General features: G+C 38.1%; 1 protein-coding gene across 2 annotated transcripts in view; it reads left to right on the top strand.

Moving 5' to 3' along the window:
- The window catches only part of CENPF (centromere protein F), a 45488-nt gene extending 28772 nt beyond the window's left edge, over positions 1–16716 (top strand). Inside the window, exons 13-20 of one of the 2 annotated variants that reach the window (XM_082049606.1) lie at positions 273–1316; positions 3210–3284; positions 4048–4224; positions 4964–5125; positions 6725–6911; positions 7632–8108; positions 10092–10285; positions 12606–16716. In XM_082049606.1, the coding sequence (XP_081905732.1) occupies positions 273–1316; positions 3210–3284; positions 4048–4224; positions 4964–5125; positions 6725–6911; positions 7632–8108; positions 10092–10285; positions 12606–12815 (2526 nt within the window). In that variant the 3' untranslated portion in view covers positions 12816–16716. Of the gene's footprint in view, positions 1–272; positions 2574–3131; positions 3285–4047; positions 4225–4963; positions 5126–6724; positions 6912–7631; positions 8109–10091; positions 10286–12605 lie in introns of both variants that reach the window. The other variant, XM_082049605.1, reaches the window with a different exon arrangement.
- The last annotated feature ends 210 nt before the right edge of the window (positions 16717–16926 follow it).

Raw genomic sequence — 16926 nt, 5'->3', positions numbered from 1 at the left:
ACACAGAGGCATATGATGACTTTGCACTTAGTCTTCCACTAAATTGGGCTGAAATTTCTCCCTAAGTATCTCTAAAACCTTTTGGCCAAAGATGTATGTGTATACATAAGTGTAAATCCTTTCTATAAGCAAGCAGATTCTGAAGTACAGAAGGATGCTATCAATTTATTTTGCATAAGAGGAGAAGCAGCTTTGCTAGTTTAAGGAAACTTTTATAATGCGCTTTGTTTTTTTCCTTTTTTTTTTAATGGATTGCTTCTTAACCCTTGCAGAACACTGAACAAGAAAGCAATAGTCCCTATCAATTGAGAGTGCCTATTGCAAACTTAGCGCTGAAAAGCAACAATCCTAAACTAATCCCCGTTGAGAAAATGGCTGTAGGAGACACCTCTGTGTGTGAAAATGTAACTGAGACCTCTGAAGCAAGATTAATGGAAGATGATACTGGGAAGATTTCTGGAGAACACGAGTGTAGAAATACATCAGGAGAAATAACCAGCCCTTCAGACCCTGTCAGTGCATTGTCACTTTCCAATAGTGATATAATTTTGAGTGCAGGGGACTTCTTTGGAAATCAAGTAACCCCTGAAACACTTCAGGAGGAGGCAAAACAACAAACTGCTGAGAATGTGAAGCTGATCTATGAGACAGAAGAAAGCCGTAAACACATTGACTTACCAATGAAAGTTGAGCAATTAAACTCAGAGCTGAACTTTCAGAATGCACAATTCACTCCAAAGAGCTCAGCTTCTGCAGAACCGGAGCAAACTACTGCAGTTGTTAAGGAAGAAAACTGTGACATAAAGGAAAAAACACTATCAGTCTCTGTCAATAAGGAGCAACTATCTCTCGGAGTAGTGTCATGGGAAAAAGAACCTGAGAAAGCAAAGTCTGAGCTGGAGATACATAAAGTAAGTTTGTCTAATGCAGCAGACACATTGGATGATGTAGAAATGACGAACAGAGATTGCCATGAACAATTTCTTGCAGCTGAAAATGAACAGATTAGGCCAAAATCTGAGCCAGTTGTTATGGAGAACTGTGCCTCGTCCACAGAGAATTATATTGAAATGCTTCAGGCAAAATATCAGCAGTTGGAAAGGGAGAGGGAAGTCAACCTGAAAACTATTGCTGGCTTACAGGAGCACCTTGTTTCAGTCACAGCTGAGAGAAACCATATTGGCCAAGAACTGAGTGTTTTGTCTGAAAATAAAAAAGAACTGGATCAGAAGTATCAGAAGCTCCAAGAGAAATTAAAAGAGCTGGAGTCAACTAACGTGGATTCTACTGAATTCATTAGAAGGTTAGAGAGTGAGGTAAGGACACAAATGAATCTGTTTGAGGCTGCAAAATCTGATGTAAATCAGTTATCAAATGAAAAAGATCAACTTCTGCAGAACTTGCAAAGTTTGGAGCAGGATGCTATGTCTTTTGCCTTAGAAAAAGAAAAACTCCAAAACAAAGCCACAGATTTGAATAAGGAGAAAGAGCTGCTTGTAAGAGAGTTAGAAATGATGCAGAGTAAATTAAGATCATCAGAAATGGAAAATTCAAGGCTTTCTAGATCTTTGGAAGGCTTACTAATGGAAAAAGGTGAACTTGCTGCTAGACTTAGCTCAGCACAGAAAGAAGTAGACCAAATGCGGTATGGAATTGAGAAGCTGAAAGTAAAAATTGAATCCGATGAGAAGAAAAAATGCCATGTTGCTGAAAAGCTGAAAGAGAGTGAACGGAAAGCTGACTCTCTTCTGGATAAAATAGAGAGACTTGAAAGAGAATTGGAGATGTCAGAGAAAAACCTAGAAGATGCGATTGTTCAGTCAGAGACTGCTAAAGCAGAGGCAGAAACATTAACAATGGAGAAGGAAGAGATGGCTGAAAAACTGAAATGTTTCAACTTACAAATTGATGTCCTCACCTCACAAAAAGAGAGTTTGGATAAAGATTTAAAAGAGAAGCAAGAAAGAGTCTGTGAACTAGAGTCCTCAAATTTGACTACAGCAAAACTGTTAGAAGAAAAGGAGGAAGAAAAGATGCAGATCAAGGATGAGTTTGAAAATACTGTGGTACTGTTGAAATCTGAGCTCAAAGATGTACGCAAGAAATTTGAGTTTTCTTGCAAGGAGGAGGCAGATGCGAGAGCAAAAGAGCAAGTCTTGATTAATCAGGTGGCTTGTCTTGAGCAAGATAAAACAATGCTATTACAGGAGTGTCAGGAAATAAAAAATGAAAATAAAAAGTTGGATCAAATGAAGGCAGTACTTGTTCAAGAATTAACGGATTGTAAACAAAAACTTGATGAAAAAATGCAAGAAAATGGTGCACTTCAAAAGCAGGTGAAAGAAGCAGAGGAGCTGTCCTCAGAGATGACACACATGCAACAGGAGCATGAGTGCTGGCACCAGGAAAAGAAAAGCCTACAGAATTTGATTAGTGAGTTGAAGCTCAAGGAACAACATTTTTCTGATAATGAAACCTTTCAGGATATCCTGAATGTTCTAAAAGTGTCTTATAAAGACCTTGAGAAGGAACTGGAATCTGCACTTTATGAAAAGAGCACTTTATGTGAAAAGGTAATGCCATTTCCGTTAGCACAGAGTTCCCTTTTTAGGAGCAAGGATAAAGTGTTCCCTGGGCTTACCACTTCCTTAATAAATTATATCCTAAAATAACTTGAACTTCAGACTTTCACAGTAAACATCCTATTTTAAAAATTATGTTTCCAATGCAATAATAAGTTTGCATTGAAGTTACAGAGCTGGAAAGCATGATGTTGTTTTGTGTAGGATGAATGGGAAGGTTGCTTGAAAGTAGGCATAGCAGTTTAAGTAACTGAATAATGCAGAATAGTTTCTTCTTTCCTGTAGAAGAAAAAGAGGAAAGACAAATTAGTGTTGGGCGGGTGAGCTTTTATATCAAGAATAAGTACTTGGGGAGCTCAAAAGAAAGTGAAACAAGAATTGGACACTTGCTGTGTGAAAACAGCATTAACTTGTTATGACCCTTGCTTGGAGTTGAACCATCTATGAGGAGAAAATAACCCATCTTAAAAACTGCTTGTTGCATATAAGGAAATTCTTTGAAGGTCATGACACATGTATTCAAAATAATTATGGAAAATTTAATTTCAGGTAAATGAACTGACTGAAAGATATATTGAGCTGCAAGTCAAGCTAAGTGATGCTGAACAGAAGATTTCCAAATTACAGGAAGAATCTACCAGAGAAAGGAACCAGCTTGCAGAAGAAATACAACTTCTCCAAGAACATTCAGAAAAGAGCAAAGTTAGTTACTCCATGTGTAGTATTTCTGTGTTCAAGGCCAGGTGCTCAAGTACAGTAAATGTGTGGAGGTTGGTCAAGGGAGCTGTGCTAATGTACAGTATCAGAGGTTCCTGCTTTCAAACTTCCAAAAATTTAATGTTCTGGTCTGGGATAGTATGATGATTAGTTAGTAGTTTTCCCCTCTTACTTCTATTGAAACTATGTTTTCTTGGCGTGAAGGCCACAGGTGGATATCCACAAATCTTTCAGTGCCTACAAATTCTCTTCTACAGGCATTCAACCATTAGATGGAGCAAGTTAGATAAAAAGTATAACATATGGAAATACAGGCCCAAAGTACAGTTATAAAAATGAATCAAAATGAAAATGCTTATGAAGTTTTGTCATCTTAGAGAGTACGAGGGAAGTGACTCTTAATCTCTCCACTCATTCTCAGAGGAACAATGTTTGGAAAGGTTAAGCCTTGATTTTGAAAGTACTGCTTGGTTTAACAGTGTTGGTAAACTTGCACTCAGTATACCCCTCAGATCATAATGTTTCTTTCTAGAAGACACTCCTTTGCCTCCTATCCTGCCTTTTGTGTTCAAATGTTCCATTATTTGATTACAGTGTATTTAGCCACTGTTAAATATTTTTTTTCCTTATAAAGTTGGTTTTGGAAATTCAAATACATTTGAGGTGTAAAGTCAGATGGTTAAATTGATAACTGTTTCTCCATTGAGAAAACTCTAAATACCAAAGAATGTGCTATTCCTGTTTACAGAATCAGCTGCATCTAACTATGTCAGAAAAAAATGAACTGACTAAGAGTTTGGAGATGCTCCAGAAAGGTCTACATGAAAAAGAAAGTGAAATGAATAGAGAAATATCAGAATACAAGGACAGACTACTTCAAGCAGAGAAAGAGCATCAGGATGCCCTGACAGAAGCAAACCGAAAGGTAAATCAGAAAATGGGAAGGATTTTGTGAGTTTTTAATTAAATTCTATGTATTTTACAAAATTTTGCTGATCCTATTGCAAAAGAAATAGTCTTTGCTAACAATATTTCCAAACTCTATATATACTCGCCTTGGAACTAGGTAAGTGTTAACTTTTTTCCATATAGCAAGCAGTGAAAGGTGAATATATCTCAGAACTCAGTAAGTGTTCAGGTATATATAATTTATCTTGGACTATACATTTGAAAAAGGGAAACCAACAGTATGTTTCACTCCAAGAAATGGTTGTTTTGATACGAATGGGAAAGAAAGACTAACCACTTTAGTGTATAATGGCAAATTTGTTGGAAATGCATATGTCAGCCATGCTGTATACAAGAAGTCACCATCTTTTCTGCAGAAATATGTCTGTGAATATGTACTTGAGACCAGTAGGGCACAGGCAAACAATTTATTCTAATTCTTAGCAATTTTCATTCTTTTAAATATAAAGTAAATTAAAGAGCAAGTTATAGTAAAATATAAGGGCTTTGTAATGGCAGAGTTCTTAGAGGCAAGATTCTGGTATTAAAAATGTATACTTGAGACAAATTTCTCTTTCAGTTTTAAACTCGAAAGATACCAAGCACATTTGCTGTGGAATTCCTGTGGGCTGTGATTTGCTCTTAAATACATCTTTAAAATACAACTCAATGTCCTTTTTAGTATCATAGTAATTAGGCACATTTTCTTTCTCTAGAATGAAGTAGAAATTGAGGCCTGTCAAGATAAGCTGAATTCACTGGAGCACTTCATCAGCTCACAAAAATTGGAAATTGAGCATTTGAAGTCAAATAAAGAAGAACTAAATAATTCCCTTAAAGAAGCTAATCAAACCTTAGAAGAACTCCTAAAAACTAAGGTAAGAAAAAAATGTGCAAGCATTGCCAATTACATGAGACCCAAGGCACCAGGTAGTCAAATAAAGGTAGGATTGGGAGCCAGTGCTCCAGAACTTTGGCTTGACTTAGTTTTGCTAACGAGACTGTAGAGCACAGACAAAACATTGTTACTATTGATCTACATTAGAAAAATTCTGTAACATGTGCCATGACTGAGATCACTTATAATTGGTTTATGTGATGCTAAACACAGCAGTCTGTTGTCTATGCTATACGTTGAGCTGAGTTCTAACGTGGTTAGAATACACTCAAAGACACTTTGCAGTGCCTCTCTTTTCTGTCTGTGAATTACTTTGATGATAAAAGATATCATATTCTGCCTTAAACATTAGTCTTGATACGTTGCTTTTGATTCTTGAGAGTTTATCAGTTCCATTTTATATAGAGGTCTCATTACAATTATTAACTAGTGTAATTCTCTAAACGACAGAACTGTGATGATAGAATATGAGCTCCACAGCCTGTGAACTACTGATAACTGGGAACCGTTCTAGATGGGCTTGAATTGCTTTCTAGTAGCACAGGTGAAGTTCAGCTGTTTGTATAACTTAATTTCCATATTATTTTCTCCTGCATTTTTCTCATCTGCCTTATTTTTATTGTTCTGCTTCCGTGTGTGATTGATTGCTGGCTCCAACTCTGTACTTCCACTTCGGGAATGAGTATCTCTAAATGCACTCTTGAGGAAACACAGTCAATTCAATTTACTTGCAAGTACCCACTGAATTGCAATGCATTCATCTCACTCAACGTTCCTCTGTTCCATAGGGCCCTCCCCTGTGGTGTTAATTTGTTTAATGTCAGCAGTCCAATGATATAGTACTATAGGATATGTGCCAGTTACAGAAAACAGTAGCCATGGTAGTGTAAATGTAACATCCAAGGCTTCCAGCTGTGCTCCCTTGTGTGGTATTTGCACGCTGGTTGATACCAGACGAGATGAGCAGGGAGCAGCCCCAGAGAGCAGAATTATCTGCTGCTGCCCAGAATAGTATTTTTAAGCTGGAATTTTGAGTACCAAGCAGGCCTGAGTTACCTTGCCTCTGTGCTAATATGGTGCATTGGGGACAAAAAGAATAAAGGAGATTCAGAGTAGGAGAGAGCACTTTAAAATTTAGAGTATTGGTGTGAAAACTATTACCTGGAAAGCAGCACTTTCTTATGCCACGTCAATGAAGTGATAACAGGTGGAAAAAGGACTACTGCCTCAGAGTTTATACAGCTTTCTTATAGGTAGGATGCTAGTCTTGACATTGCTAATCTGAATACTCATAATTTGTTGGTATTTCTGAAGAGAGTAAGTCTCCCATATTAGTATTTAAATTCTTGTTTTTTCCACTGAGTTACCTGTACGTACCCATCTAGTAAGAGGAACTTCATGTTTCCCGCAGTAAAGGAGCTGCTATAATGAGGTTGTACAGAAAAAGTCAAAGAAGTATAACATTATAAACATGCTCTACAGCTAATATTGCATAACAGTTGAGATTCCATTTGACACTGTAATGTGTAAATGGCAGAATTTTGTTTCTGGCTTAATAAATACATTTCTTATTTTGTAGGCTGATAATATCAACATTATAGTTCAACTGAAGAAGGAAAAGGAATTTGCCCACAGTAAAGTGAAACTGTGGATGAAAACCTGTAAGCAGATGGAACAGGAAAAGGAAACATTGCAGAAACAACTAGTTGAACGTGATGAACTGTTGAAGAAGAAAAATCTAACTATGTCAAAGTCTGAGAAAGGAGGTAATGGAAGTTAGATTCAATCCTAATGCTTCCTTAGCTGTGCATTAGTTTGTAAAACTTTCTTTTTGCCCTAAAATGTCCATTTGCATATACAGCTCTAATACACAGCATGATTATGAAGTACTCTAAAAAAGTATAACTGCAAATGTGTTACCCATTTTCAAAATCTAGTTCATCTTCTTTCTCTTAAAGTATCAGAGGCAACTCTGGATTATGAATAAATGTTTTAAATATTACACTTTTGTGGTTAAAAGTGACTTAAAGAGCAAGGGGAGTGTTTTTCTTAATAACAATTTTTTGTACAAGTTCTTTTATTGCTTTCCAGCAAACTTTCCTGTCTGATTCTTGGGCTTTACTCTTTATATTTCGGCTCATCTCGTGAGAGATTGGTAGATTCTGTTATCGTAAATGTTACTTAAAGAAAGTTAGGGCTACAAACTTGAGTGTTGAGAAGTTACAAAATGGCAGGGAAAATGTTTGCCCATGCACCGGTCAAGGATTCTTTTCAAATTTTGAATGTTTGTTCTCTATTTAGCAAATACATTATTGTGTCTAACGTATTACTGATTTTGTTAGACACTGTCATTTGCTTCTTTTACAGTTGCACAGTTATGAACATGGATGATTAATGAAAAGATGTGTGACCATTGCATTATAAATTCTTATATATGCTTTTTTTTTAACATCAGTTATATGAATAATGATATTTTGCTTTGAAAGGTGCTGATGAGAATGCCATTACAGAAGAAATTAAATTAAAACTGGAAGAATTGCAGGAATCTACAGAAGTGAAAACCAGAGAGGCAAATGAGAACTTGGAGAAATATTGCTCTCTAATTGTTAAATATTATAAACTAGAGGAAGAAAATGAGATGCTAAAAACACAAGTCAGTTTGTTGAGTGCTCAGCTGAAACAGCCCACGAGTGAGGCTGTCAGCACTCCTCTGCTGAATTCGGAGAACTCCTTAACTGTGAGCAGTCAGTCTGTCAAACAGATGAGGGCAGATGGAGATACTACTAAGCTTTCAAGTAAAAGGCAGAGATATGAAGACAACAGGAATGATAACGAAGAACCAAGATCTCCTGTTCCAGAGACTTTATCCAAAAAAAAAAGGAAAGATGATATCTGCCAACATTTGCTGGGTCAGGAGAACACAGACTATGAGCCAGATGGGCTTCCAGAAGTAGTGAAAAAAGGTATTTACAGCATTTTATAAAGGCAAATATTCTTTTGACCATAGCAGGTGGGTTTTTTCTCTTGTTTTGCTGAATTAGTTTTACTCTGGTGAGTAGGTGACTATGCAAATATTTTCGGTGATGGTGATAGGTGAAAGTAGTCAACAGGAGATGTGCCAGTTAGTGCCAAGTTAGTGTTTGTGGAGCTGGGGTGTTAGACCAGCACGATAAGTTTATGTCGGTTTAATAAATACCGTTTTGCTAAGAGTTAAATGGTGCTGGCAGTCGCAACTTTGTAGTTCCTTGTGGTGTATATATTAAAGGCTAAGCATATGATCTGTAACAGGAACAAAGTTTTGCTGACAGAAGACTTGCTCTCATCATTCAAAAGCATTATTTGAACCATTTACTGTAGCTCACGGGAGAATAGATGTGGAGTGAATCTACTTTCAAAGGCCAATCTACTCTCAAAGATTGGAGTGTTAGAGCACCGTGCTGTGATGGAGTCACATTTGCTCCCTCCACAGCCCCACAGGTCCTTCAGCATCACTCCTGACAAGGTTGAAGAGGCTGTTAGTAGCTGTGGGTCTGACTGGCAGGTGACTGGTGATGAGGGGTGCAGGGGACACTGAGGAAGGAGGTCAGGGATGCCCCACGCCAAACATGGTGGGGTCCAGCTGGCTTTGAAGGACAAAAAAACATGTGCCAAAACAGAACCAGTCAGAGGTGTTTGTTGTATCTCTGTGAAAACGTAGGAAAGGACAGTAAATGCCGAGATGAAGGAAAACCAGTGCTGGGGCTAGAGTGACAGGAGTGATGCTGAAGCAAAGTTTCACACTGAGCAGGGCACAGGGCTGAGAGGGGTGGTGGTGGCCTTGAGCAGGGCTGAGAGGAGACTGAGGAAGGTAGTGCGAGCCCAGAGGGATGATTGACAGTGGGTTCTTCCATGTCTGAGCAATTGAATTAAAAACAAGGAGCAGGATCTGACTCCCATCTCCTGCCGTCCCATCTCCTGCTGTCCCATCACCTCACTGAAGGTGTAGCGTGCAGCAAGGCAATTGAAGACCAGAAACTGGGGAGGGAGAGGTGTTTTCTCCAAGTGTTTGATTATTTGTGTGTTTTTGTTTCTTTCAATACCAGAATCGGTAATTAAAAGTGTGTTAATTAGCAATACATTAAGTCGATTAAAATTCCCTAAGTCAAAACTGTCTTGACCACAGCAGTAGTATGTTAACATCTTCATGACAGTTCAGGTTCATTCTGTTTTGAATGCAATGAAATTATAAGGGTTTGCTGTAACAGAAAGTAGCATGAATCAGCGCTTGAAAAATATATTGCACGTTCAGCTACCTCTTAAGTGCCCCTTTATAAAAATGCAACTGCAATCATTAAAGGACAAGCTATAGAGATGCTGAATTACATCAACTTCAGTGATCACTCCCAGAAGTCAGGATTTCTAAGTCTGCACGTTATTTACATTCCATTTTCTGCCCAGCGTTATTACCTTCTGGAAATACACCTGTCCTGAGGACATATGTGCCAGTTAATGTTTGACTTCTAGGCTAAATAGAGAGATAATAGATAATCCATAACACTATATGCAGAGAAAATTATGAAAAATCAAGAATATCTTGTCACAGTATTGTGTTCTGATTGAATTTTAGTAAAACCAGTACATGTTTTCAGACTGAAATTATTCTTGATATAATATTGTACCTGTAAAGAAAAAGACCAAACACTTGTTTTAAAAACTTTGCTATAGAATTACTGTTGTACTTTATCTACAGCTTCCAGGGCTTGCATATGAATTTTGGAATACACAAGATCTGTTCAGCAATCTTTTTGATCCATTTTCTTCAACAGAAAAAAATATTTATTTTAATCACCTACTTTTATCTCCATCGTAAAAAAAAAAAAAAAAAAAAAAAAAAAAAAAAATAGAAGATCTGTTCAAGAAAGTGTAACTTATGTAGCTGTTTTTAATAGAAGCTGTTTGTTTTTCAGGGTTTGCTGATATCCCCACTGGAAAGGTCAGCCCTTACATTTTACGCAGAACAACCCTAAATCTAAGAACCAGTCCCCATCTGGCTTCTCCAAGTGAGAAATTGCCTTTGGCTGCACAAGATGTACAAAAATGCAGACCAGATAATCTTGGTGAGCACTCCCGTTCAACACCTGGTGGCAGCAAACCACAAAAGGTAAATTTAAAAAAATGTATCTGTGTATGAAAGTCATGGAGATAACTAATACATCCACTAAATGTGATCATCTTACCAAGTAAGTTTGAGGACATATAATTCTTTACATTTCTCAACACTGCAGTGAAGATAAGACCATAAATACTGAATTGCTAAAACATGACAGAGCTCTTGACCCTGCTAGCAATCTGCAAAATGTTCCTGTGATATAATTTGTGACTGAGGCTTAAAGTTTTCTCCTAACAACTCTTCTTGGAATTCCAAATTCGAGATGCTGTGAAATAACTACAGTTATTTGAGAGGCTGTTAAACTATCAATAGAGAGCTATTAGATGGTAAAGAAACTAACTACACTTCAATGTGTTTACCAGACTTTAAAGTTATGAAAACAAATCAATACTAGAGAGTTAGGTCTTGAAAGTCAATTTTTATTAAAAATAGTTTAGTAACTGAAGTTTACATTAACTTTGCAAGTGTTCTTAGTAATATGGCACACTGTTAAATGTTTCACAATAAGGTGTTCTTTTTAAGTTGTGCCAGTGCTTTGCAGATTATAGAAAAACGTTCAAGCTCTAGGACAGAAATAAACCTTTTATTATCCTAAATCTCCTCTGAAGGTTTTTAACCGTGCTATCTCAAGCTGAGCAATAAGACTATATTTATTATACATTGATGCTTCTTTAGATATACATAGAAATATGCCAGTAGATAGAAATTCTTACCGTTTGCCAGGTTACACAAAAGCATTCTCTTGGCAGTCAGTGGAGGCTGCCACACAGCCAAAAGTGAAGCCATAAAGCCAAGAATGCAACTGTCATTGTTTTGTTTTGGTTTTAATGCAGCTATTTTGTGTTAGCACATAAAGTCTGTTGGCAAAATAGCAAACGTAAGTAAAGGCAAGAGCCACATACTTCTGCAAATGGATAGGTTGTGAGGCCAGAAAGCACCATTGGGATGACGAGCCAGATCAGAGCCATAATTTTTTTTGAGCTATAGCAATAGGAAATCTGTATTTTGATAGTGAGAGTGAATCCACTGTCTGTGGTTTCAAGGGTTAATTACCCTACTTGTCAAAGTTTGTTGCTTGTTACAGAATTGCCTGGAGGTCTGTGGTTTATTACTGTTTCATTAAGTGATGCCAATAGATTTTATTTACACTCTTTTATGTATGTTTTCCCGTAACTTTAGAAACACACGGAGGGTTTTGCTTGTAAAGAAACTGAGTAGTGCAAAAAAGAAAGGAAGCCTTGGCAGCAGAAAGTGGTGTTGTAATCACCTGCCAGCATGGTGTAAGATTGTTGGAGGCTCTTGCTGGCCATAGTCAAGGTTACAGCAAATAACAAGTAATCAGTAATAAATTATTTTTAACTTAATGGGGGAAGGATTTCCCAAACAGTTCTCCTCTTTGCCTAAGCTTGCATTGCCTAGGTCTAAGGACAGGCTACTCCTTACCTTCAACTATATAGCAGAAATGAAGATTTCAGGGTTTTTTTTTCCCCCAAGTGTAAATAGGCAGTTCCAGGAATTTGTGCCCTTCTATCCTCTGCATTGCTGGATGTTATGTGTTTGTTTTATTTCAAGATGACGTACATCTAGGAATTTCTGGAGGAATTGTTCATAATATCATTTTATCATTTTCTGAAACCATCAAAACGTGTTGTTTCATGCTTTATATTAATACAGTAAATGGTGTGTCTTATTTTAAAAGTGAAATAAGACTTGTTTCCTTCTCTTTGACAAGTGTTTAGATGTACGTCATTTCAGACATCAGGTTTCAAACTGTTGCAAATTTCTCAAGGTGTTCAAAATGTGCCCTGTCATATCCACATGCAAATTCATTCACTTTCCTATGTGAATTTGATGTAGAATTTAAATGGAGTGCTTTGACTGTACATCGGTTAAAATGTGAAAGCAGTGGTTTTTGTCCAGAAGTCAGCAAAAAAAGTGACAACTATGTTTTGTGTTTGCAGGGTACGTACAGGAAAAATAAAATAAAGATTTCAGTATACAATATCTGGTACCTCCGTAAGCAGAGTAAGAGTACTGTCTGTTCCTGGTTTAGCTTTTTCTTTTGCTCCTAGCAAATAGCTTGCCAGCTGTGTAGTGGATATTCCGTCTAATACCACATCAAAACGACTGATATCAAGTATCACTATATTGTATATTCAAAGTGATAAATGTCTTCAAAATATATGTTGCCGTTTTCAATATTTGTGTATGTTTTTTTCAAAATACCAATGTTTAGTCTTTTGACTTACTGCAGAAAGCTAATATGGTTTTCCATTACCAGTAAAACAGGACATTTTTGTTTGCGTTACAGGTAAATGACAAACAGCAGTCCCCAGCAGTAACAGCTCTGCCACCGCTGAAATCTGCTTCAAGGTCACCACTTTGCCTGTATAAACAATCCACAAAAACTGGCTCTGACAATACTAGGGAGAGTCGTATGATGCACAAAGCCAAAAATTCTCCAAACGAACAAGGACTACTTGAGCAAGATGAGCAAAAAGAAAATTGTAAGGTGCAGTAAAACTATGTGGGCTTAATCGCAGCTCAGACTAATGGACAATCAAAACCCAGTTTGCGAAATAAATATCAGAACTGTACAGAGGGCACCATTTTCTCTTTACAGAATATTAGTGATTGGAAGGGACCTCAAAAGATCATCTAGTCCAATCCCCCTGCTGGAGCAGGAACACTCAGATGAGGCTACACAAGAATGTGTCCAGGTGGGTTTTGAATGTCTCCAGAGTAGGAGACTCCACAACCTCCCTGGGCAGCCTGTTCCAGTGTTCTGTTACCCTCACTGAGAAGAAGTTTCTTCTCATATTCAAGTGGAACCTCTTGTGTTCCAGTTTGAACCCATTACCCCTTGTCTTACCATTGGTTGTCACCGAGAAGAGCCTGGCTCCATCCTCGTGACACTCACTCTTTGTATATTTATAAACATTAATGAGGTCACCCCTCAGTCTCCTCTTCTCCAAACTAAAGAGACCCAGCTCCCTCAGCCTTTCCTCATAAGGGAGATGCTCCACTCCCTTAATCATCTTTGTTGCCCTGCGCTGGACTCTCTCCAGCAGTTCCCTGTCCTTCTGGAACTGAGGGGCCCAGAACTGGACACAATATTCCAGGTGTGGTCTCACCAGGGCAGAGTAGAGGGGAAGGAAAACCTCTCTGGACCTACTAAACACCCCCCTTCTAATACACTCCAGGATGCCATTGGCCTTCTTGGCCACAAGGGCACAGTGCTGGCTCATGGTCATCCTGCTGTCCACCAGGACCCCCAGGTCCCTTTCCCCTACACTGCTCTCTAACGGGTCATTCCCCAATTTATATTGGGACCTGGGGTTGTTCCTACCCTGATGCAAGACTCTACACTTGGCCTTGTTATATTTCATTAAATTTTTCCCTGCCCAACTCTCCAGCCTGTCCATGTCTCTGGATGGCAGCACAGCCTTCTGGTGTGTCAGCCACTCCTCCCAGCTTGGTGTCATCAGCAAACTTGCTGACAGTGCACTCTGTTCCCTCATCCAAGTCATTGATGAATACATTGAATAATAGTGGGCCCAGTACTGACCCTTGAGACACTCCACTAGATACAGGCCTGCAACTAGACTCTGGCCCATTAGCCATAACTCTCTGGCTTCTTCAGCCAGTTCACAGTCCACCTCACTACCCGATCGTTCAGACTGCACTTCCTCAGTTTAGCTGTGAGGATGGTGTGGGAGACTGTGTCAAACGCTTTACTGAAATCAAGATAGACCACATCCACTGCTTTGCCATCATCTATCCACCTGGTTATGTCCTCATAAAAGGCTATGAGGCTAGTCAAGCATGACTTCCCCTTGGTGAAGCCATGTTGACTGCCTCTGATGACCCTCTTATCCTTGCTGCGCCAAGGATGGCACCAAGGTTAAGTTGTTCCATCACTTTCCCAGGGATGGAGGTGAGGCTGACCGGTCTGTAGTTACCCCGGTCCTCCTTCTTGCCCTTTTTTGCCCTTTCTTGCCCTTTTCTCTTATCCAATGATTAACGATATATGAGTTCTGCAAAGCTTATTCTTGAATATTTACTAATATCAACAGTCACTCAAACATATGGAATAATAATGAAGGAACAGATATAATTAATCTTCTGTAGAATTTTCTGTATATAATTCTTCATAAATCTTTTTAAAAAAAATTAAACCATGAAAAAAGTGGATTACATATTGCCATTGTTGCTATTTTTACTCTGTACCAATGGTTGATTTAGAAATGAAAACTAAACTCACTTATCTCTAAAAATATTAGGTTCTGGGAAAAGTGTGGCAAAAACACTGTTGGATGATTCAAAATGAAGTAGTGGCTTCATTTGTAGGTGCCAGACAAAATATAAAACCAGATATAAGCTGCATCCAGTGCACGGGTCCAGTGTGCTGCACCTTGGCATCCCTTCTTCCAGATGGAATAACATTGTGCAAGGGGGGATGAGACCTGATCTGAACAAACCCAGCGAGGACTGCCCCTTTTCCCTGAAGCTGGGCACCCACCAGTCCATCTCTTTGTACTTCCCAGTATGCCCTGGCTTTGACCATAGCCAAAGGTCTTATGACATCAGTCTTCACCTCTGCAAAATGGCCCTTGGCCAGCCATTAATCCTCAGCAAGCTGGCCAGAAGGACGCCACAACAACAAACTGTGCTCGCTCTACCAGTAACGTCTGTCTGCTGGTTCTCTGGGTCACCCTTCACCCTGACAAGTGCTTGGCCTCAAACGTGTCACTTTATATGAAAATCATTGCAGGCTTGTACCTGATGTAATGAGAATGGATGTGTTGGAGAAATGGTCAGATGTCAAAAAGTATCTACATAGAATGTCCTGAGTTAGCCTCTTTTCATTCAAGAAAAATCCTATTTGAGATCCTAAAAGAAGGTAATGCACCTGGAAGTAGCACTTAAGATTCTGGTGTCGTCAATAGAGGAAAATAACTCATCTAGTCCATGATAGTGCACTTGAATTTGGGATGATTCATTACAAAGAAGCTCACCACAACAAGCTTGTACTTGTGGATTTCAAATATCTAATTGGGCTCGCTCGGTAGCGCAGAGCAATTCTGTGCAAGAGGAAAAGGTGATGTCAACTAAACCAGTCATTATCTGACTGAACAGAAATTACTCTCAAATAATTCATAATGCTTATGCTTGCCTACCCAGGCCAGGTGTTAGGGAAATCAAGCTCCTCTACAGGAGCAGTAGTGCCCTAAGACTCCAAGTTGCACAACAGAGGCATTTTCACATTATTCTTCTATCAGAAAGATGTGCCTCCTTTCAACAAAAGTGGGTAAAATGTGTACTAATCCTTGAAAAAGATTCCTTATCTTAAAATAAAAGGCATTACTTTTGTTTCAAAGTTGAACTTTCAAAGCATAACAAGTGCTTCTCTAATGAGACAAAGGTGAGATTCTACTTGAAGTTGAGTTAGTTTTGCACTCAGAGTGTTTTTCTGTATTTACATATACACGCACACACACCATTATTCTGCCTTGCTTACAGGATTGTCCATTAGAACACAGTTTATGAGAACAAATAATCACTCATCAGTCTAAACTGAAAGACCTTTAAAGAAATTTAGTATTTGTCTCAAATAAGACTAACAGAGTAACACAAACCAAAATATTTCATATAGTTCAAACTAACAAAAACTTTATATACAAGCTATCCTTGGTAACTAGATATACCTATGGTTGTGGGTGGATCAGTACAGCTTGTGGCATTTTCTTAAACATCTCTAGTTGTTTGTTAACTCAAGTATTAGGTAATTAAAACAATCCTTGTGGCACTATGCCTGGAGGTATCTTCCAGGGAGACTGAAAGAGGCCCATCTTAAAGGGTGCATTTTGATAACAGCAAAGCTGCTTGTAAAAGTTATTTTAGATAAGGTTTTGTATCTTCAGATTATTTAGGGATCATGTGGGGAATTGTAGAAATTAAAAAAAAATACTAACTCTCTTGATGTAGAAGCATGGATGTGAAATAGACAATAGGGGGGAAAAAAGCCCACAGCACCACTAAACAAAAAAAGCTGTTGTGTTTTATTTATCCCAATCATTGTTTTTCTATTTTAATCTGGTGCCTTGAAAAGTGTCCCACTTGGAGAAGAGTGTGGAATAAAAACATCTATCTTTAGAAAGCTGTCTAATCTTAAACAGACAAATTTGAACTACTATGTTATAATAAAATAAATAAATATCATAGCTAAAAGAAGGGATTGAGGCTTTAGTAATTACATACTTTCCAATTTGTCCATGTTTGTATTTTATAAGCCTTTAGATTTCGGTAAGTATGAAATCTTTGCATTTTGAAAGATTGCAATGCCTGTTATTTTTCAGTAACTAGTATGTATTCTAGTAGCTTTTTGTCATATGAGCTAATATGGGTTAAGATTTTCAAGAGATCTTAAGTTACTTAGACTAATACCTAAATCACTTAAAAATGGGACTTAATGTTCTAAGTCCTATTGCAAACCGATGAGACTTCAGGTCACAATTCGTGTAATATTTTGAAATCTGTATTGAAAACTTCATTTTCAACCTATCTGTAAATCAAGTGTGTGGTAGGAAAAAATCAAAATGCCTCATCAGAATTCCTAGGAAGAGGATTGC

This window comes from Streptopelia decaocto (genome assembly GCF_964273445.1).
Source record: "Streptopelia decaocto genome assembly, chromosome: 3".
Classification (NCBI taxonomy): domain Eukaryota; kingdom Metazoa; phylum Chordata; class Aves; order Columbiformes; family Columbidae; genus Streptopelia; species Streptopelia decaocto.
Note: the sequence above shows the minus strand (reverse complement) of the source record. Positions and strands in the feature narration are given on the sequence as shown.